The sequence below is a fragment of the Rosa chinensis genome, chromosome 3 (genome assembly GCF_002994745.2).
Source record: "Rosa chinensis cultivar Old Blush chromosome 3, RchiOBHm-V2, whole genome shotgun sequence".
Taxonomy (NCBI): Eukaryota; Viridiplantae; Streptophyta; class Magnoliopsida; order Rosales; family Rosaceae; genus Rosa; species Rosa chinensis.
Genome location: NC_037090.1, coordinates 8531466 through 8554968, shown reverse-complemented (window position 1 = coordinate 8554968; position 23503 = coordinate 8531466). Strand labels below are relative to the sequence as shown.

Sequence of the window (23503 nt, the reverse complement as noted above, 5' to 3'; positions counted from 1 at the left end):
TTTTTTAATAAGGGTATATATTGAAAAAGAAATTCTTTTGAAGTCAAATATATTAGACGGTGGAAAGAAACTAAATTCTCAATGTTTTGGATTTGAAGCTAGTAATCAATGCTTTTAGTTGGCATATAACAACAATCACAACCGTCAGATCAGAACAACCACAAATCGAGAGTTCAAATACAAAGTGTAGTCTCCAAGAAAAATCATTGAACGCTATAAGTAATTTGGGAGACACTGCATTGCTGACACCCAAAGGTAGATATCATTTTGACAACATAATCAACAAGACAACAAAACATACGAGAGAAGTAGAATGATAATGTAGCTATAGTTTTAGGGGAGCCCTTCTAATGAGTACTACTTTAACAAGGACTTGTTCGTGACTTTCTAATCAACAGCTTGAGAGACCCACTTTTCGATTACATTACAGCAAAATCAATCGTTAGATGTTTATGTATGTATGAGTAGATCACTTCTGACTTTTTTTTTTTTCTTTCTTTTTCAAATTGCTAATCGTTAAGGTATTGAACTAGATGAAATCAATGGACAAACCAAATCTGTCAAATATGAATCATTCATGTTCTTTCATAATTAATAAATCACAATTATTAATGTCTTAATGATTTTCAATTTGGTTGAAAAATTGCATAAATGATCTACATATATCTAAACATCTAACAGTTGATTTGTGAAAATGTGATCGAAATTAAGTGGGTCTCACAAAAAAAGTCTTCACAACTAGTCCTCATTTTAGTGGTCCTCATTAATAGCTCTACCATAATTTTAGTATCAAAGTTATAAGAAATATAAGCTCGTAAGAGAAAATTGCGCATAACAATAATATAAGTATATCCTTAATAGTCAACGAAACTTATAGTTTACAGTGGTGATGTTGAATGGAATCTTAAATTTTGCATCAGGAGGGGGATTCAGGTGTTATGTCCCCTCTCGATGCAACATTATAATTATAATTATATAATTATAATATAATAATAAGCTGGGTTCCAAATCACTTTTAAAAAAATTTAAAAAAATTATATAAAAAAAGTCCGGAAGAAGAAATAAATTTGATTCACATTGAACCAGATAAAAAGAAAAGTATTGTTAATTCAGTTGGCATCTAGTCATCTAGAATGCTAGGATTTCCTTTTTAATAAGAAATTGCTAGGGTTTAGTTTAGTTCATCCAACATTAGTTTACTCCTAAAGGTTGTCAAGGGCAGTATGGCACTAGTTGAGTGAACCAAAGCTCTTGTAAATATGCATATCTTTATCAGGGTGGCCATGGAGACATATTGATATGTCAAACTCTTAGAAAGTAATCAAAGTATAGTCAAAATTCCTTCTGATACACTCTTTGTTTGTCTTAAATGGCTTGGAAAAAACCATTATATGGTAGTCGACCAACCAAGACCATCTGTAGCTTTGGCTTCTTTCGAACACCCAAAACGAACTTTCACCTACTTAATTGTGTTTGGATTTTACTCTTGTTTGACTTTCTGAATCTCCAAAACCCCAGAATTTGCCCTAATTTTAAACTCACCCTCTTCTTCTTCTATGATATCTCTCTCTGATTTCGATGCTTTATGGCTTTGATTAAAAAACAGAGTCTTAATTCTTAATTGTGTTTCTTGGAGATGGCAGATTAGTGGCGCAAATGGCGCATCTATGTCAACTATTTTTTTTTAGTTTTTTAAACGGACTATGTCAACTATTTCTAAACCTAGTGATATACTGATATTTGGTTTAATGGGTTTAATTCTTAGACCATTGGGCTGCCTCCAAATTGAGGCCGATAAAATGATTACTGGACCATTAGTCCATGACACTTTCTTGATGGTTTAAGGCTTTAAGCTTTTCTGCCAAAGAGAAAAGGGAAGCTTTGTTAGAGGTGCCTTGCTTAACTGCTTGGCTTTGATTCAAGTGTTGAAAAAGACCATTGCCTTGTCATTTCAATAAATGCATCTATTCCTTTCTTGGTCTGCATGTCAACTACCCAATGGTCATGTTATGAAAAAGTTAGGGAATGTCTTAAAAAAGAGCTTTTATCACTAATGGTGTCTAAACTTTTTTGCACCGGGACATAATGATATCAAACTTTCAAAAGTGATCAAAATATGGAGATCTAAACTTTTAAAAACAAATCAACTTGATAACTCGGCTTATTTTTCATCACTTCTTTGTTAAAATTGGTCACGTACGGTGCATGTGAGGTGTTTTTTGGGATTATAATGGTATTTTCACACAAAAACTAATTTTGAATTATTTTTTATTTTATTTTGTTGATTCTCTTCTTCTTCTTCTTCTTCTATCGTCTACCTCTCTCTCCCCCTTTTCCTTTATTTTTCAGAAGGTGGGAAACATCCCAACCTTATTTGTTTCTAAGATGGTGGAATTGAAATTGAATGAAAGACTTTAATTCTATGGAAGAAGAAGATTGGGTTACAGATGTTTGATAACCCTTTTGACCACAAATCACTTCAATTTATGGGTTTGATTTTACATTTGTGCATCTCTGTATTCAGTTTCATGGTTCAATTCTGCAAAATTTTTGAATTTGAATTACAATTTTGTGGTGTCATCGGCGGCAGCGAGACCATTGTATTTTCACACAGTTATATTGCTTAATAACCATTGAACCAACTACTTTTATATAAACAAGAAAAAATCTTAGGTTAGATGCACTATGCAAAAGGAAGATGATTGAACTAAAGACACGCAATCACAAGTAAAGAAGAATTAAGCTTGGATAGTATATAGATCCAAAACTAGCTAAAATAGAGAGAACTAATGCAGACGTATTTCTAAAATGGCTAGCCAAAATGACTTTGTAGTTACTTTAACAAAAAATTGATTCAAAACTAGTTAGCATTGTCGTCTTCAATAAAAAAAAAAAAAAAAAAAAAAATATATATATATATATATATATAGAAAAGTTTATATATAAAAACTTCCTAGTTTTGCCAATTATAATAATAGGTACTAAACTTGTTACCATCTATATAGTTAAATTTACTTTTACTTCTCGACCCACCCAACTTATAAATTTTACTTCTGCCCCTGCATACCAATCATATATTGAGGGTCGGAAGGGATATCATTTTGATTCGTCGGTGGCATCACTCTGTTTTGTCACCTTTGAGAGGGGATTGAGTAGTGGCCAGATGCCCATGACAAAGCTAATACAATCTCAATCCCATCTCACTTATTTTTAGAATTTTCCATTATCATCTGAAGTTTGATTAGTCTAAACCATGTTGTTCTATATCAAGGACAATCCAGCAGGTAAGCACAAATATCACAAGTCTCATGATCCTTCAAAACAACCCGTGCAAGTAATCTCTTCCCAACAATCCATGAAAACCTGTCCAGGTTTAAGACAAAAGGTTTCACGTCCAGATTCAAGATAAAAGGTCACTGTCATTATTATAAGAGATTTTATCATCAACGGTGTCTAAACTTTTTTGCACCGGACATAATGATACTCAACTTTCAAAATAGATCAAAATAATACCTAAACTTTTAAAAACAAATCAGCTTGATACCTCGACTTATTTTCCGTCACTTCTCTGTTAAAATTGATCACGTGCAGTGCATGTGATGTGATGTGTTTTTTAGGGTTATAATAGTATTTTCCCACAAGTCTAAGCTTCTTCAACTCACAAAAAATAGTATTTTCCCACAAAAAATAGTATTTTAATTATTATTATTATTATTATTTGAATAAATGCTAGTGTGGCTGCCCTGAAGCCTTGATTAATGAAACTGTTGAATACGAGGGGGGACAATGAGCCTAACCCCTGAATGCACTAGCATTATTTTCTATTTTATTTTGTTGATTCTCTTCTTCTTCTTCTTCTTCTTCTTCTATCATCTAAGCCCCCAGGCCCCCCCCCCCTTCTTTTTTCAAAAGGTGGGAAACATCCCAACCTTATTTGTTTCTAAGATGGTGGAATCGAAATTGTAAGGAATATTTCAATTCTATAGAAGAAGAAGATTGGGTTATATATAGACGTTTGATGACCCTTCTTACCACAAATCAGTGAATCACTTCAATTTATGGGTCTGATTTTGCATATGTGCATCTCTGTATTCAGTTTCAAATTCCAATTTTGCAAAATTTTTGAATTCGAATTACAATTTTGTGGTGTCATCGGCGGCGGCGAGACCATCGTATTTTCACATAGTTCTATTGCTTAATAACCATTGATCCAACTACTTTTACATAAACAATAAAAAAACTTGGGTTATAGATGCAATATGCAAAAAGAAGATGATCGAACTAAAGTGGCGCAATCACAATTAAAGAAGAATTAAGCTTGGATAGTTTGGTTGTAGATGACTAGATGCAATATGCAGATTGCAAAAGAATGAGGAAGAACGAGAACAGAAAAAGAGAGAGAAAAAATTAGAGGATAATATGACATTCCAACTAAATATTTAGTAAAGGGTTGTATATACTCTTAGTTTTAACGGAGATGTGACAGAAAATGGACAGATGCATGAAATTGATCAATTTTTGTAAGTCTAGGTATTTTTTGATCATTTTGGAAAGTAGGGTATGAAATTAATCAATTTTTATAGATCTAGGTACCGTTTTGATCACTTTTGAAAATTGAGTATCATTATATCTGGTGCAAGAATGTTTTGATTCTAGTAGTGATAAAAACCCCTTAAAAAATTCAGACGAACTTTTCTCAAATTCTCCAATGTGCAATGACCTATGGATTCTCATATTTGCATACCGACAGACTTTTTTTTTTGAATAAAGGGCGGTGCAGCAGCCCTCATGCCTTGATAACATTGATTAAAGAAACTGTCGAATACAAGGGGGGGGGGGACAAAGAGCCTAAACCCCTGATTACAATAAGTAGCTAGAGAACATCCTGAAATACTATCATGAGTCTCTCTTAAAAACTCGTACTCAACAAAGCACCAATTAGCAAAGAGCGCTCTACTGGCGACTCAATTTGCTTTAACTGCAAGAAAGCAGTGGTGACACAACGGAAAGATAACTTGATCTGCAACCCGACTGCAGCAAAGCATAAGCACCGTAAGTACAGCTCTCCCATCATGATGCCACTGAAAAAAACATCCAGTGACACTTAGTTTCTCCCTACCACTAGGAGGCAGCGACCATTTGACCAAGCCAGGAACTCGCCGCCTACCTAGAGCAGACACGTTACTACCACTAGGAGGTTGCGACCATTTGACAAAGTCATGCATACCGACAGACTTAGGCCGACACTTTTTTTGTTGATATACAAATTCATAGTTATATTCTGTCACTAAACAAGTGATTAAGAAGCTTACGAGCCATGATATTGAATATCGACTCATCAATCTATTCTGGTTTTCATAATACGATCGATGAAACCTTGAACTTTTCACATCCATTTTGATCTCTTGATTCTTGATTCTTGATTCAGGGTGTGACAAACTGTAATCATCAGCAGTGATGCTCCACGCTATAGTACTACAGGAGAAGCCGGCTCACCAACCGAGGACCCACCGAAAGCGAATGCACCCGCCCCGCACCGCACAAGATCGAAAGCACCACGGTGGCGCTTTCCAAAGATTCAGCGGGCTCATCGACTGCCTATTGATTACGTGTCACTCAGCTATCAAATCATTTTCTCTCACTTCCCACCCGAGACGCGTGTATCTCACGCCCCTCGGCGCACTTTAGTGAACTCCACCCCCTCTTCTTCTGGGTTTCATCTCTCTCAGACTCTTTATATATAAAGAGCTCCGACGCCTCTTACCTAACCTCTTCGTCAGCTCCGCCTCAATTTTCAAGCCCCCTTTGTCAAACTCTCACAATGAGCGTGACGTTGCAGGCGGTCTCTCTCTTAAACCCTAACCCTAGCTCTCGCTTCCAGAAGGCGGCGGCGGCGGCGACGACTCCGGTAGCCTTGTGTTCTCGGCGGTTCGATCATTTCGTCGGTGCTCGCGGTTTTGGAGGAGCTCCGGTTGCCGTTCCGAAGGGGCTCGGCTGTGGTGGCTCGCTGTCTCTGAGCCGGCGGAGCTTGTGGTGCCGGCCAATTGTAGCCGTCGCTGCCTCGCAAGATGAATCGGTAAACCTCCAATTTTTGGTTTTACTAGGGAAATTAGCTTTATTTGGATTGGGAAATTGGAGATTGAGGTCAAATTTGGTTTTCAGAGAATGAATTGGTGAATTTTTTTTTTTTTCAGTTGTTTGGTTCTTTGAACTGCGTGTTTGATTATAGCATTGCCGGAGCTTGATGCTTTTTCCAATTAACATTTCAATGTCTTTGAGATTTGTATGAATTTTTATTTTTGTTGCGAAAATTTTAGGGTTGCATGGTTAAGTTAGATATTGTGGCTCCTTGAAAAAGAGCTGGATTTTTTGAAGTAGTATTTAGTGGGAAGAGAAATATATACACACATGATTGAGGCTTGGTTTATTGGTTCACTCATTTGTTTCCTACTTGTTTTGTTTTCGTTTCATTTGCAGAAGCATCCAGAGGTTGAGGTGGAGAAGGAAAAGGAAAGTGCCAAGTTGAAAGCTGAAGAATCAGAAGAAGCTTGGGAACAGACTTTGGCTTCTTTCAAAGAACAAGCTTTAAAGATGCAAAGTGTCTCACAGGAAGCGTATGAGATATATTCTAAGAAAGCCTTGGTTGTTTTGAAGGAAACGTCAGAGCAGTTGAAAATACAGGCTGATAAGGCAAGGTATGATATCACTGAGATAGCTAAAGAGATCAGCGTTGAAGGTAAAGAATATATCTCCACAGCCGCAAAGAATTCCCCTGAGCCAGTGAAGGAAATTGTTGAAACATTCAATTCATCAACAGACGATCTGAATGACGTCACAAAAATCCGCGACTTTCATGTTGGGATACCATATGGTATAGCTTATGAGAAAAATGACAATGATGCCTGCTTTATTTTCTTTAGTTTTTCATCAACAATTGCAATTTTGATTTTGGTGCAGGTCTGGTTCTTTCTCTTGGTGGCTTCCTTTCCTTCATGGTAACAGGAAGCACCGCTGGAATTAGGTTTGGGGTTATCCTTGGTGGCATTCTTTTGGCTTTCAGTGTTTCAAGTTTGAGATCATATAAGCAAGGAGAATCATTTCCTTTGGCCTTGAAAGGGCAGGCAGGTTAGTTATGGACTTATGGTTTATATCTGTAATCACTACATATTGGAGCTTTTTCATATGGCTTTAGTTGAATTTGTATGTGATTAATGATTGTAAAATGGACTGTTGGACCTGCAGCTATAGCCAGTATAATTTTTCTGAGGGAGACATGCCTACTGGCTCAGGTTAGAATTTCGTTCTTATTTTCTAAAACTAGATTTCTTTATTATTGTAGTTGATCAGCCTTCATAGATTCTGATGTTTTCTTGTTTCAAATTTCTTTTTTCCAATTTGCAGAGATCATGGATTCCATATTTGTTGAGAACCCTTGTCAGGTTTTTGTGAATTGTGACCTTCTCATTTTTATTTTTATAATGCTATTTGCTTTTAGCCTTCTTTTCGGTTGGAGGAGCTTTACCTTGATCTGGACATTGAACCTGTAATATAATCGTTAAAGAACCTTGTTTTTCTCCCAAAATACCATGTTTTGCAAAGATGAAAAATAACCTGTTACCTAGAGAAGCACTTAATGAAAAAGGGTTTTAGTCTTTTAGAAGAACAACTCAATAAAGACTAGTAGACATAAAAAGCTAAATTATATGATTTTTTTTTTTTGGATGGATGGAGATGAAAATTGCTTAGTCTCTACATAAACAGGCTAGAATCTTAATGTTCCCTTAAAATGAACTTGGGGACAGAATTGCCTAGTCTCCCCCTTCTGGTGTTCCTTGTGCACAATTACCATGAGTGTTATAGCTTTTCTTTTTCATAGCTTTAAAGAGTTTAGCATCTGATAAGATACTTTCTCTGTGCAGTGGAGGTGTTGTAGCTTTCTATGTCTATAGGATTGTACAGAATGGTAAACACCAAAAAGATTCGAGCTTTGAATGAGACAGAAAGTTGGAGTATGTGCAAGGTTAGTATGCAAATAATTTTTACATGGTGTGCCCTCTATCATGTATCAGTAGTGCAGCACCTAGTGGGGAATGAATTGCTATATCATTAGACTAGTAGCATCTATCTCCTTTGTGAAATTGATCGCCCGAAACAACTAGTGTCTGGTGAAGACTGTTCATTTAAGCTAATGGGATTAAATTCCAACCATGTCAGTCAAATATTAAAACTGTTTATATGATTTGTTCTTTGCAGCAAAAGAGAAGTAACCATCTTGGGATGCTCCGGGCTAGGATGTTTGCTGAACTAAAGCTTCTCTGGTTAAACACTTGTGCGAGCTATTAGGAACGAGGCATTACGAGTTTGGAGTTTAGACACTTGTCTTTTTCTTTTTGCATTTTGTATTACCATCGAGTTTATTAGGGCAAACATATAGATATTTCTGTAATATGGTGTTCTTGGTCCCCTTTTTGATATTGAGATGGTAGAACTAGTTGTTTGGCCTTTGCATCTGTTTCTTGTCCCTGTGTTTAAAGTTCTATATTACATAACAGCTGGCTTGGCTTGGACTGAAAGCCGTCGCTCTACGGGCCACAGCTCATGTAAGTCTATGTATGCAACTCTTTTCGTTGGCTCAGCCATGGTGAAGAAGAGAAATAAAGATGTACCATGATTTCAATGCGAGTGCATCAGAAATTGAAAGGCTAAGACTTCATTAACTATTATATTGTGCTCTAGCAAAAGAAACCAAATCTAATAACCCGTAAATTAGTGATAAAATTCTGTGAATTCAGCAAGGCCGGTGCAGTTGCCGAGTCGATTGATGGCAGAAACCTTCGGATACAATTTTATTATCAAAGGAAGAGGAAAAGGGAAAACCCTTTGAAGAAGAAAATCACGCCAGCTTCAGCCTTCAAGAGCACAGGTGCTCCAACGAGCAGCAGCAACGCCAAAAAGAAACATGGAGCAACAAAGTATGCCCTTCAACCAGGGAAGGTTTGGAGGACGGGGAATTTGTAAAGCACATGCCTAGCTATGAGGATAAGGTTATTCAGAGCATGGAAGAATAGTGATCTGCATATGGTTGTTCCTTTTAGTTTTGACCAATCTATAACTGACTACTCCAATATGTTTCGAAAATTGTATTATGTAATGATGGTCCATTGCTCCATGTTACATGACATTATTTTAGTCATTTGGTGATATCTTAAAGCTTTAATTTTTTTAATCTGTTACTTAAGCTCTAGTTAGTAATTTGTAATATTAATATATAATTACTTATTTATTGAGTCAAACTGAAAAGAAAAATCACATGTTTTTTTTTTTTTTTTTGACTTTGTCAAGGGGAATCCAAAAGCTTCCTACGCCCAAGATAAACCCCTTCGGCACATGTGAAATGCTCCAACTGTCCAATGCAGTACAGTGTCTGGTCACTTTGACAGCTTCGGAGTTCGAATCTAGGTTGAGGAGCACACCCAACTAAGCAAGAACCACTAGGCCACTTGCAGTGGTTAAAATCGCATGTTCTTATTTTCTTACCAAAATTTTCCCCTCTTAATGTAATGATTTTTAAACACTTCTCAACTTGACGGAACTCAAAAATCACACAACATAATGTTTTCATGATTTTTCAAAGGCTGAAAACAAACAAAAAAATCTTTAAAAAAAAAATTATTTCAGTGTTCCATAAATTGGAACACCTTTTAAAATTAAAAAACTTATAATTAAGGAGAATTCCAAGAAAAAATGGTGTTAATAAGAAATTGTATAATTCTCAAATTTTTTATTTTATAGTTTTATTTTTTATTTTTTAAGTTTTATAAAATTTCTTGCTACACTGCTGGAAAATAGGCTGAATTTGTACGGTTCTCAGTCACCGTCAATTTGCTCAAGGAAGTTGCACTAGTCTTGAATAGTGATGGTTTATGACAATGGATAAAGGAGTTTGTTTCCCAACAGATGGTCATTGGGGTCTCGATTCCTCATCGCATATATATAACGTGCTCATACTACTGTGCTAGTTTTACATGTATAAGAACAAGAAACAATTGTTTCCCGCTGGCAATAAAAGCGAAAAGATGATTTAAGCAGCTAGACACATTGAAACTATTACACTAGCATAAGTCGTGACAATAAAATCAATTGCTGGTGCCGAGGGGAAGATCTTGATTTGAAAACGCGGTTGAACGTCTTCCCTTTTCTCTCAGAGGCGTCTTATCATACGAGTCTCTCCCCTTCTCGGTTTCAGATATCACCACGGGAGACATGATTAGGAATTTCTCCTTGATTATCCAATGGCATGTACTGTGCCATGATTGCCCGGATCTCCGAGTCCATGTATCTCTGTATAGAGGTAGTTCAACATACAAATTTTTAGGATCACCACATAACCCAAAGGGATTGAGTGTGCAAAATCATATTACCAATGTCTTTGTTTTCAAGTCTTGTACATTGAACTGCATTCACATATGTATATGTATGAGGAATTTTGGGTGTGTAAGAAAACATACTCGGATTCTGTACTTGTAAACTGCATATCCTCCAACTCCAACAGCACCCAAGCATAGAATGATAACCCAAATAAAGCTCCAGCTATACTCTGTATTCCTGGCATTTTGACCTGCTTCCCCACAAACAGAGCAGCAGTTAACACAAAGACAGAAAAACGAAAAAAGGAAACGGACAGCGGATATTCTTCCGTGTGGTTTAAGTCTAGTACTAGGTAAATTCCAATTCTCAATATCTGTTGTGCGGCTTGTGCCTATGTTTAAAGGATACATTCCAAAATGAAAACTATAAATCATATCTAACTAAAGCATTAGTGGTTTGAAAGACTAAGAAGGAAAAGAATTGAGAATACTCACTTATACATGCATCATGCTCTCGCATGTACAGTAAACCACCGCCACAGCTGCACTCATAACTGCCCCAAGTATTCTTGCATTTACATTGTGCACATTGGCAAGCCACTTTTTCCTTACACTCATCAACATCTGGAACATCGACAGAAGTAAAAAAATCCTGGTGGATGAATCAATCTAGATACGGGAGAATGAGGATCCTCAAACTCTTACTACTTGATTATATAGAAATAAATCACCTCTATGAAAGTATATTCACCATTTAAGGCTGGTGAAAGTCAGTGGTGGGATTCAAATCCAGGTACCTAAACTATATGCTGATGCAGGAGCGTTATAAATTATGCACAAGTCCCACTGGGCAGATTATGTAATGTCCTTTTGATGGTGTAACCATATGTGAGCATGCGGAGATGGTAGTCTAGATTGGAGATCCCATGAAAATATCCCAAGAACATTACGGTTACACCACATCTAAAGAGCATTACATAATTAGATTGAAGTCTCTACATACTGATTAAGCTTCAATAAGCCAACGATTCATCATCTGAAAATCACACACTAATAGTGATCCAGAGGCAGTGAGTACCTTCACATGTTTTCTCTCCATCACCCTTGAATCCTGGCGGGCACATGCAACCTTTTGTATGGTCATCCTGCACATCCAAACATCAATTTCATTTTGTCAATTTTTTATTGGGAGAGATTTGATTATTGAACAACATTTTTATGTCCAACTTACACGACATGCAGAGTAAGTATGGCCATTTTGAGTTTCCCTCCAACAACCTCCGTAGTTGATTTCACATCGTAACGCTCCGGAAGCTGCTAAATCAAACAAGGAAAAGATGCCATGACTAAAATGAAAACAACAAAAACTAAATATAAAGTGGCCGTCATTTCATAATTAAATGATGAAACCTTGCATATTGAAGGTTATAAAGCTAATGGAGCATACTAATTGGTAGATATTCTATAATAAAACACAAAAGAAAAAATAAGAAGGAAGATGAAGAAGAGACAAATAGTGTGAACCAAGTTAGATCTGTTCGAATGTTTTTAACTTTCCTACCAACTACATTTTAATTTGTTGATTGATCTATCTAGAGACTGCAGCCTTTACTGTCAAGCAGATAGTTTCTCATTGCAGTAATCTATGAAAGCTTCTACATTTCCTGAAAAGAATGGAGAGCCATGCAAATAATTTTACCTTCACAGTGAGTATAACCATCACCCAAAAACTTCACGCCTTGCACAGTAGGGCATTCACACACTCTTCCCCGGAATGTATCCTTTAACAAAACAAAAATCAGTCTACACCATACAAAATAAAACCTATTGAATAAGCCAGAACATCCCCCAAAGACGGAAAAAAAAAAAAGAGCCACCAGAGGAAGGCTATGAAAATTGGGATACCCTGCATGCAGTTAAGTTAGAAGCTTTGTCCTGCCAGCAACCTCCATTGTTTTCCAGGCATTCATTGGTTTGCACTTCTGAAAGAAAGAAAAAAATAAAAAATAAAAGGCCAATTAATACCATCTCAGGGACAATATTGTGAGAGACAATCAAATGATTACTCATAGGGAACCACTGATCAGGAATTGTAAATACTGATGCTAGCTGAATACATTAGCTTTGCAAGCTGGCTGAAAACTAAATTTGCTACCATTTCAATAAGTTACACAAATCCTGGACTCATGGATTCATATATATTCAAAAACGAAGTCTCTAATGGGATCTGAACCAAGGAGATACAGGATACTTGGCTTATTATTAATATTAGTCTTTTTTTTTTCTTTTTTCTTTTTGGGAGTCATAATACACTAACCAATGTGTCTTCTTTCTTTCGAAGGGGTGCCATCATTTCACTAACGAAGTTTACCACAGTAGTTTGTTTGTTTTGATTGTTGGGTAAAATGATGGTAATATTCTCTTTATGAAAACCCAGTACAGCAAAGATATGCAACCACTTCAAAGTACAGAGACACATAAATAACACACAATCAATTACAAGAATTATTTTACCTACAGGAATATATCCATGAAGAACATAAGAAAGAAATAAAAAAGTCAAGGATAAATGAGGACCTTCACTCAAACACACAGCAGGCTCAGTAGTCTCTTGAAAACCAGCACAGATGGCCTTGAGAACAGCTCCTTTGGCTAATTTTCCTGAGAATAGGTGCAAAGACAAAACATTAGCAACAAAGTGATAAGTAAACACTGTACTGTCCTCTGTGAATTACAAGAGCTGTATCAAACCTCTGTACTGTCTGTTGTTTATAATAAGAGTTGGCAATATGGTAACATCTCCACGGGAGCCCTTGCCAATCTAGTTCAAGATTAAGAAAGTGAAACATGAGTACAAATTAACACAGCATGCACAGAACTTGAAAAGATAAGGTGGTGAGAGTAAAAGAATATCATAATCAAATCTGACGAGCCCAACCTGTGCATCCTGTTCAGCCTTTAGAACCGCATTCTCCTCATTTGCCTGAGGATCCCCAATACATTTCTGTATCTTCTTAAGATCAACACCTTTAATCATGTTAGAGAAAACACATTAACAATAGGATTTCAGGACCTCAGCTCTTAGCTAGGTAACTAACTCTTAGGAAAAGAAAAAAAAAACGATTAATATTTGAAAGAATATGTCATTGACTAACTCTAGCTATAGTTCTTAAGAACATGAAACATATATTAACTTCAAGCCAAAAAACTAGAAATAAGGCAATACATAGACAGCATAAACATAGAACTGCATATACATGCCATCCAAGAGATAGACAATCTAAGATAACTTCCCAAACCATAAAATCACATCCCAAAGGAAACTGTCACCCAAAGTAGAATAAAAAAGCAAGAATTAACAACTAGGTGCAAACTTCGTGGTTAGCCTTAGTAAAGAATCAAAAGATAAATCAGAAACAATATAATAAGGGAGTAGTCCTAAAGGGACATAGATAATGCAGCAAACAAAGATTTATTTCTTTTAGCAAGACTTTGTCTAAATATGAAGTCAGTCAAACCTACCCAAGGATTCAATAACTTGATTTGCACACTCAGAAGTGTACTTTTTCTCTTTCATTGGGCATCGAATCGCAAAGTCAGTCACATAGTCCCACCAAAGCCATGGCCTTCCACTTTCATTGGCCACTTTATAGAAGCAAGCTTGACGGAGATTTTGAACCACAACATCTTTCCCATCATAACCTTTACTAAAATCCTGTTCGGGATCTGGAGCACAGTACCTCCCATGATTAATGCACTGAGCCTTGCACTGTTTGCTCAAAACAAAAGCGTCTGGGCAGTACCAAGTAATATAGTGTGGAGTAAACTGTGTGTACCCCTTCCGCTCAAGTACCTGAGCAGCTCCTTTAAAGTTCTTCACAAAATCAATCTGGCTGTCACACTTTGGTCCACACTCATCATTGCTGTTTGTCCAGAACTCATACTCAACACGCTCGTCAGGATGTGGAAGAGCCTCTGTCCAGTCTAGATTAATGTTGACCATCTCCCCATCAGATAGAGCTTTTTTAATGCTATCCCCCAAAGATTTGCTGATAAGGGCCGAGGGAATTGCAATTTTCTGCAGATAATCAGCATCTTCCTTTTCTTCCTCAGGAGTGTCCATGGTAATCAATGGTTCAGTTCTGTCATCTGCAACAAGAATAGCGGCCGCTCCACCATTTTGTGCATTCCAAGCCTTCAATGTGAAGTAACAATCTGCCAGGACATTACGGAAATAAATGAGACCACAGTGAAAGATAAACAAGCATTATCCACATATTCCAATAGAAGGTCCCAATCAAAAGCTGCTGTTCATGTACAGGTAGAAACTAAACAATGCTTTACACAGGGAACAAAGAGAGTCATCTCTTTTACACATGCATATATACTCCACATGACAATCGAAGCCAATAAGGGATTGATTTTCCGAATGCAAAACAAGTTACAATAAACCCAACTAATCAAAGTTTAAACCCTGAGATCTATTCCATCATCAAAACTCTGATAAACTATTGCCCACAAACATTAATAATAGACCAAAGTACTGGACATTAGCAAGAAGGGTGCAGCAGTCAATTAATGAGTTTTCATCACAACCATTACAGGGAATTAGATACAGACCACAAGTAAAGAACACCAAAACGCAAAACTGGTTATGACATGTCATAGATTGCTAACTGCCTGCAAATCAATTGTAAGTTTGTAACCAATAACACCCATCATTATTTACTCCACAAATTTACAAAACGATTACCAACTAATCAATAAGCTCATATCTATAACAAGTTAACAATCCAAGTTCATTCCCATTAAGTCACAATTTATGAAGTCACAAAACATAATCCACTAAAAGATGTGAAATTGAAAGGCTAACCTCCTCGATCCGCAAGAAGAAAGGTAGGTAATCCACCAGGCTTTGATTTGAATGCGATATCGAAATCTTCAAAACTCTTGCATGCTTTTTGATTAGCCTTGGGATAATATACAGTCCCAACCAAGGTTCCTCCATACTGAGGAACCCCAAAATTCCCAATTGCACATTCATAAACATCCTTCAATGAGTTTGGGGAAGTCACTTTCAAGCTGTTCTTCTCCACCACAAACCTCCCCACACAAAACCCACATAGCAAAAACCAAACAAACACTAAAAATCCAATCTTTTCCTTCATCTTAGACTCTGCCACTGAGTCTCAGAGAGGCCCAGATCAAACGCAGTAAGCAAAAACTCAGATTGCAATAATTAACAACAGCAAAGATCGAAGCTTTTACGAATCAGAGACGGTTCTGACAAGAAAGACTCGTTTTTTCTTGCAACCCAGATCGAGAATATTGATAATTAATCACGGAGACTAGTCTTTTTTGCAGTGCAAGTTTTCTGGGTCTCTGTGGAACTAAATTTCGTGGGAAAGCGTAGAAAGGTCAATACGCTTTGCTTAGTCTGAGCGTATGTTAAGGTAACTTTAACTAATTTTTTTTTTTAAATAAAAACAAATTACTTCTCCAACTAGAATTCTATATTCTTGTTACTAGAAAAAATCCAAAAGATTCTTATCTCCACAGTTTGGTCTGATTTTGATGGAAGCCCTTATCGTTTTTGTTTCTTTTTGTGTTGTTGGACCCAAACCCACGTAGGAGCTGAAATTGATGGTACTGTTTGTACTTGCATGCAATCCAGGTGTCGTTTGGTTGCTCTCAGTTTTTGCCTTTATAATTGTGGGTTTGAGAGATGATTTGCTAACCAATTTTGTTACCTAAAGCGATAGTTAGAGGCTATAAATAGTAAAAACGCATATGATGTAAAAAATATTCGATGATTTGATTACACGTGATTGAAAGATGTGGAGATGGCTATAACCAGAAGAAAAATAATCATTTATTTGAAAATGTTCACCCGGTCAGTTATTGACTAAGAAAATAATATTCAACCATCATTGAATATAAATTCAAGGATAGAGAGAATTATTATTAAGTTGAGTTGTTTTGTTTTCCATCTTTAGATGTAAATCTAAGGATTGTTGAGCATAAATTCTTTGGTCTGCAACTGACCAGGTGAACACCACTGCATAATAATAATAATGTGGAGAGGCCGCCGGCAAACACGTGGTGGGAAATGAGGAAGTTGGTGACGCCTGGTTCTGTTGTTGAAGATATTAGATCACACTTGGAGTCTGTCACCGGCGGCGGTCCCATGCATATTAAACCAATTCATGGGGATACGACAAGACTTGGCACCAAACTACCTAGGTCATCCTTCTCTCCTATAATTGCATCTGGGAGGATCTGTATAAACTTCTTTACTCATGCAGCATGGGAGATTCTTGTTCAATTCACTTTGAAGTAGTTCTAGGCCAAACTGCCAGAGTATTGAGAACTATGAGTTGTATAGTATGTATAAGATTTGATTGTCGAGTAATATCAACTCCCTAGATTAAAATGAAAATAAAAGAGTCATTCCATATTTTTTCATGGTCTCACAAAAAATTCATTTCTCTAATTGTTAATAAACACGTAATTTAATAATTATTCTCTTTATTTTCATTTTTATTAGAGGTTGGTAAACGTACATTGTCAAACAAATTAAACAAATTAATGATAATTTAGTTGATGTAAGACTAGCTAAATACAGGCATAAGCATAAGTACCAAGGTTTTAAATATCGGTATTTTCATATCTATCGGTACTTTGAAAAAGGGAGATATCGGATATATCGGGGATACAGTGTACGAAAATATCGTTTTTGAAAAAAGTCAATTTATTAGAAATTTAGAACTACATATAAATACATATGAATGTAAACTTCATCTACATCCAAAAAGAGACTCTACGCGGTTGAAAAGCAGCTCGCTGGTCTACAAAAATGCAATAATCAGACCAAGACATATGACCCATATAGTGCGAATTGTAGTGATGAACATGATAGTTATAGATCTCTTTAGAGCTGCCGACTGTTTCCCCTACAAGGGGATAATAAGGATGAACCCAATTAGATGACTGATCATATACTTCTCCATATTGATTATATCCATAAGCATCATAACCAAATTGATTGTTGCCTTCATGAGATTAATTTGAGATCCCACTGCTCTCTGTGCCTAAACTGATAGAGTCAAAACTTAAGGCAATTGAAGAAACATCAGATGGGGTACTTTGATCATCAGTTGCACCTCTAGTCCTCCTCCCATATCGGGTCTTCTCTTCAGCACCATGACCAGCTGTTCTCACTCCGTGGTCTTCATCTTGGGTGGCATGATCAAAATTACCTTCACAGGTAAATTGGAATCCTTCATCCACAGAAGATTGTCCATATTCATATCTTTTACCTCCACCACCTTTTCCGCTTCCACCCTCTCCACCATCATCAGAACTATCTGGAGTTGCTGTACCACCCCACGCATCGTCACTATCTGAATTATCTTCTGGGTTTTTAACAACTTCTTCAGATAAGACTCTCTCTACGTTGATTCCAGCATTAGTTGCAGTTTCTACAACTTGTGGAAGAGGTCTTCCAGCTTCATCATCGAGGTGTGCAGGCATAATCCAATCATGAAGTGGATCAATGCCATTATCAAGCGTCTCGCTTGCAACATGAAGTAGATCTATATAGTTGTTTTCATTGACCACATTATTCTTTGCCTATTTATCTCGCAGCCGCAGCTTCATGTTGTAGTAGCAGTATATAAGCTTTTCCAACTTCTGATATGCCAAACGGTTCCTTTGCTTGGTATGAATAATAGCAAATGTACTCCAATTTCTCTCACACGCAGAAGAAGAAGCCGTTTGTGCCAAAATACGCATTGCAATTTTCTGCATGTTTGGTGCAGAATACCCAAATTGTGTCCACCAATCAGCTGTAAAGCTACTACAATGAGTTACTACTATAATAGATCAACATTTTCTATTAAAGAAATTATATGTGTGTGTATGTGTGTGTTTTAATGTATACATATACCGATATACCACAAACCTGTATTTTTGGTTTCTCTTGTTTTTCTTGCTATGGTTTGACCCAAATGATTCCTTTACATCTCTAAAGCATACAATCTACATTAACCATTTGAAAGGAGAAGAAAAGGGAAGAAAAGGTGGGGAGGGCCGGAGGGGACGACAGAAAATAGGAGAAAATGGGAGAAAAATAGAGAATTGTCGGTTGCAGTTTGTTATATACTTATATATATTATATATGTTTGATTTTTTTTTTAGAAGTACTATAACGTAGTCTATATATATAATCATTATTTTTTTTTTTATAACGTAGAGAATTACTGAGTTTTTTTTTTTTTTTACCTCAAATTTTACAGATATTTCTTCACTTTATCGGGATATATCGCAAATATCTAATATATCGGGGATATTTGACGATGTCGGAGAAATTTCGCAGAAACGGTGACAGATAAGATATTTACCCCAATAAATATATCGGTCCGTCGAAAAAAGGAGATATCGGGGGATATATCGGATATATCGCAGAGATTTTGAACCTTGGGCATAACTAACTAACTAACTAACTATATATATATATATATATATACAGATCATATATAGAGCGGAGCTCTGCTTTGAAATTAACGTGTGAAGTTCGAGTTTTTTGTCACTTTTTAGTCGCATATCCACATCTCGACCGTTCAGTTTTTAGGTACTAGTGTATAGATCATCTATGCAAATTTTCAGCCAAATTGATGATCGTTAAGGCATTGATAACTGCTTTAAAGCTAGTACGGTTCAGGTTAACAGATTCAGTCCTTCCATTGGTTTAAGCGAGTTAGATACCTTAACGATCATCAATTTGGCTCAAAATTTGCAGAGATGATCTACACAGTAGTACCTAAAAACTGAACGGTTGAGATGTGGATATGCGACCAAAAAGTAACCGAAAACTCAAACTTCACACATTAATTTCAAAGTGAAGCTCTGCTCTAGATAAAATCTGTATATATATATATATATATATATATATATATATATATATATATATATATATCAAGAACCCCTGTATACATGTGAATGTATCCTCAATTTGATGTATAATTCTCCAAAGAAAAAAAAAATTGATGCATCATTCACATGGTGAGTAACTTATATGATAAGAATGAACTATATTTGTATCCTTGTTCCGGATATTCATAAACCATTCATGTTCACTCTCTTTCATCTTACTCATATTTGATTTAGGGAGTAAAATTCACACTCTGTAATTTATAATCCACACTCCTCTTTTTTTTTTTGGTCAAAATTCTCATAAAAGACAAAATTTAAATTACCAAAAATGGAAACATGGAGTATGCCAAAATGAGAAGTATGGATTTTAGTCCCCTTGATTTATCTTCTTTCCGAATTTTTTCCCAACCCCATTCCGCCCAATTCAGCAAACACGCTCTAAGTGAATTAAGAACACTTGAAGGATGTCATCAAATCATAGGTTTGAGAGGAAAAACATTTAATCCTATCTTTCCTAGTCCCTACGGGATAGAAACTCCAAAGTCCAACTGGATTTTTCTACCTTTCCATCTCCACACAGAAAACTAATTTCTCTTCCTTTATACATGTATATGTTCCTTCACTTCTAACTCAATGAATAAAAGGTAGCGTTACTGATTTATTGAAGAGAAGCATATAGCTCATAAAAAGGGAACTGCATACGGTGTTACTGTGATTTTGTTGATTCATCAGTGATGTAGGACGAGATTTTAGTCAATTTCAACAAAGAATCTCGAAAAGAAAAAAGCATCTTCACATCAAGAAGAATAATTTGAATATTGAAAACTGGTATTCAAATAGACTTCTTAATGATGGAATTAATCATAAATTACTATTTTGGATATATCGGGATTCTCGAACAAAATCTTGGTTGGGATTCCAATTATATATTTGCGTAATATTCTTTAGTATCTAGGATTTTATTTCTGATTAGGTTTTCTAGTTTTAGTCTATAATAAATTATTCTTTTTGTTTTCTAGTTGTATTAGGTTTATGCTATGTGCCCTATATATAAGGCACCTCTTAGATTGTAATTTTCATTCAAGTTATCAATAAAAAAAACCAAATCTTAGAGAAGTTTCTCTATTTTTCTTACGGCTGTGCCCGTAATTGCTAGTGGATTCTAGCTCATCTCATATGGCTTTCGACGCTTGACGGAGCCTCTTACTATCGTGTTCACGCTTCCCGCATCATTTGGTATCAGAGTGGGTTTCGCCCGCTTCTTAGCAGACAACGATCCATGGGAGAAGTTCACTACCACCAACCTCAACGACGCTGGTCGTAGAGTATCTATCCAAGAAAGTTTCGTTGAAGAGGAACATACCAAGGGATTTGCCCTAGGACAACCTCATCAATCCAAAAAAAAAAAGGAAAAAAAAAAAGAAAGAAAGAAGAAACATGGAACATTGGATATTCACAACGCCGGATTACGACGACTTCCGAACTACATGTGTCATCAAAGACAAGGTATGCTCTGTAATAATTGACAGTGGTCTACGAGAGAATTTTGTTGCAAACAAAATTGTGGATTATTTTCAATTGCCGACAGTGAAGCTGAGTGATCCATACTGGGTTCCATTTGGAGAGGATGAATATGCACAAGTAACAGAGGTTTGTAAAGTTCCTGTCTCTATGGGAAAATTTTATAAAGAAGAGATTACTTGTCATGTGATTGACATGGACGACACTAATGTGCTTTTTGGAAGACCATGGCATGAAAGCGTCAAAGGTGGTTATTGCAAAGACAACACATATTTATTTAGGTGGGAGTCGCACAAAATTAAAATCAGGCCTAGAAGGAAGAACATCAAGAATGACCATCTTGAGGTGTGTGAAAAGGAACATGAAGAAGCAACTTTGAAGATTGAAGAGAAACTCATTAAGGATAAGGAAGCTGATTCATTCATCACATCGATATCCATGTCATGCATGCCTAATTGTGTTCAAGATCAACTCAAGGAGAAGTCATTGCCCATTCCTTTTCAAGTGGAGGAGTTCAAGTTTCAAGATGCTTATTCTAAACTTGTCTACGGTATTGGATTCATGGTGATTCCTTTTAATTTCGAGAATATTGAAGTTGATGGCTTATCATGTTTTATTCCTACTAATGATCGAGCTGCATACAAGAGGAACTCGAGGTCGAGTTCTTTTCAAGTGGAGGAGACTGATGTAGGACGAGATTTTAGCCAATTTCAACAAAGAATCCCGAAAAGAAAGAAGCGTCTTCACATTAAGAAGAATAATTTGAATATTGGAAATTGGTATTCAAATAGGCTTCTTAATGATGGAATTAATCATAAATTACTATTTTGGATATATCGGGATTTTCGAACAAAATCTTGGTTGGGATTCCAATTATATATTTGCGTAATATTCTTTAGTATCTAGGATTCTATTTCTGATTTTTATTTAATGAGGTTTAATTAGGTTTTCTAGTTTTAGTCTATAATAAATTATTCTTTTTGTTTTCTAGTTGTATTAGGTTTATGTTATGTGCCCTATATATAAGGCACCTCTTAGATTGTAATTTTGATTCAAGTTATCAATAAAAAAAACCAAATCTTAGAGAAGTTTCTCTATTTTTCTTACGGCTGTGCCCGTAATTGCTAGTGGATTCTAGCTCATCTCATATGGCTTTCGACGCTTGACGGAGCCTCTTACTATCGTGTTCACGCTTCCCGCATCATTGGCATGAAAGCGTCAAAGGTGGTTATTGTAAAGACAACACATATTTATTAAGGTGGGAGTCGCACAAAATTAAAATCAAGCCTAGAAGGAAGAACGTCAAGAATGACCATCCTGAGGTGTGTGAAAAGGAACATGAAGAAGCAACTTTGAAGATTGAAGTGAAACTCATTAAGGATAAGGAAGCTGATTCATTCATCACATCGATATCCATGTCATGCATGCCTAATTGTGTTCAAGATCAACCCAAGGAGAAGTCATTGCCCATTCCTTTTCAAGTGGAGGAGTTCAAGTTTCAAGATGCTTATTCTAAACTTGTCTACGGTATTGGATTCATGGTGATACCTTTTAATTTCGAGAATATTGAAGTTGATGGCTTATCATGTTTTATTCCTAGTAATGATCGAGCTGCATTCAAGAGGAACTCGAGGTCGAGTTCTTTTCAAGTGGAGGAGACTGATGTAGGACGAGATTTTAGTCAATTTCAACAAAGAATCTCGAAAAGAAAAAAGCATCTTCACATCAAGAAGAATAATTTGAATATTGAAAACTGGTATTCAAATAGACTTCTTAATGATGGAATTAATCATAAATTACTATTTTGGATATATCGGGATTCTCGAACAAAATCTTGGTTGGGATTCCGATTATATATTTGCGTAATATTCTTTAGTATCTAGGATTTTATTTCTGATTAGGTTTTCTAGTTTTAGTCTATAATAAATTATTCTTTTTGTTTTCTAGTTGTATTAGGTTTATGCTATGTGCCCTATATATAAGGCACCTCTTAGATTGTAATTTTCATTCAAGTTATCAATAAAAAAAACCAAATCTTAGAGAAGTTTCTCTATTTTTCTTACGGCTGTGCCCGTAATTGCTAGTGGATTCTAGCTCATCTCATATGGCTTTCGACGCTTGACGGAGCCTCTTACTATCGTGTTCACGCTTCCCGCATCATTTGGTATCAGAGCGGGTATCACCCGCTCCTTAGCAGACGACGGTCCAAGGGAGAAGTTCACTACCGCCAACCTCAACGACGCTGGTTGTAGAGTATCTATCAAAAAAAGTTTCGTTGAAGAGGAAAATGCCAAGGGATTCGCCCTAGGACAACCTCATCAATCCAAAAAAAAAAAAGAAGAAAAAAAAAAACATGGAACATTGGATATTCACAACGCCGGATTACAACGACTTCCAAACTACATGTGTCATCAAAGACAAGGTATACTCTGTAATAATTGACAGTGGTTTACGAGAGAACTTTGTAGCAAACAAAGTTGTGGATTATTTTCAATTACCGACAGTGAAGCTGAGTGATCCATACTGGATTCCATTTGGAGAGGATGAATATGCACAAGTAACAGAGGTTTGTAAAGTTCCTGTCTCTATGGGAAAATTTTATAAAGAAGAGATTACTTGTCATGTGATTGACATGGACGACACTAATGTGCTTTTTGGAAGACCATGGCATGAAAGCGTCA

At 36.2% G+C, this 23503-nt stretch overlaps 2 protein-coding genes across 2 annotated transcripts; one reads left to right on the top strand and one right to left on the bottom strand.

Annotated features, from left to right (window-relative positions):
* The first annotated feature begins 5701 nt into the window (after nt 1-5701).
* On the top strand, nt 5702-8694 carry LOC112193513 (protein FATTY ACID EXPORT 3, chloroplastic). The gene is made up of 7 exons (XM_024333687.2): nt 5702-6076; nt 6478-6871; nt 6958-7125; nt 7243-7289; nt 7402-7439; nt 7920-8020; nt 8254-8694. The coding sequence occupies exons 1-6, from the start codon at nt 5822-5824 to the stop codon at nt 7993-7995; spliced, it is 978 nt and encodes a 325-aa protein (XP_024189455.1). The 5' UTR covers nt 5702-5821; the 3' UTR covers nt 7996-8020; nt 8254-8694.
* A 1207-nt stretch (nt 8695-9901) lies between these two features.
* On the bottom strand, nt 9902-15808 carry LOC112192303 (vacuolar-sorting receptor 1). Its single transcript, XM_024331959.2, has 12 exons — nt 15241-15808; nt 13890-14582; nt 13306-13394; nt 13119-13188; nt 12945-13028; nt 12273-12349; nt 12067-12148; nt 11599-11681; nt 11446-11512; nt 10863-10991; nt 10509-10618; nt 9902-10341 (listed from the first exon to the last, which is right to left on the bottom strand). Exons 1-12 carry the CDS (start codon nt 15533-15535, stop codon nt 10243-10245), a joined length of 1878 nt encoding a protein of 625 aa, XP_024187727.1. The 5' UTR covers nt 15536-15808; the 3' UTR covers nt 9902-10242.
* Nucleotides 15809-23503: the final 7695 nt, after the last annotated feature.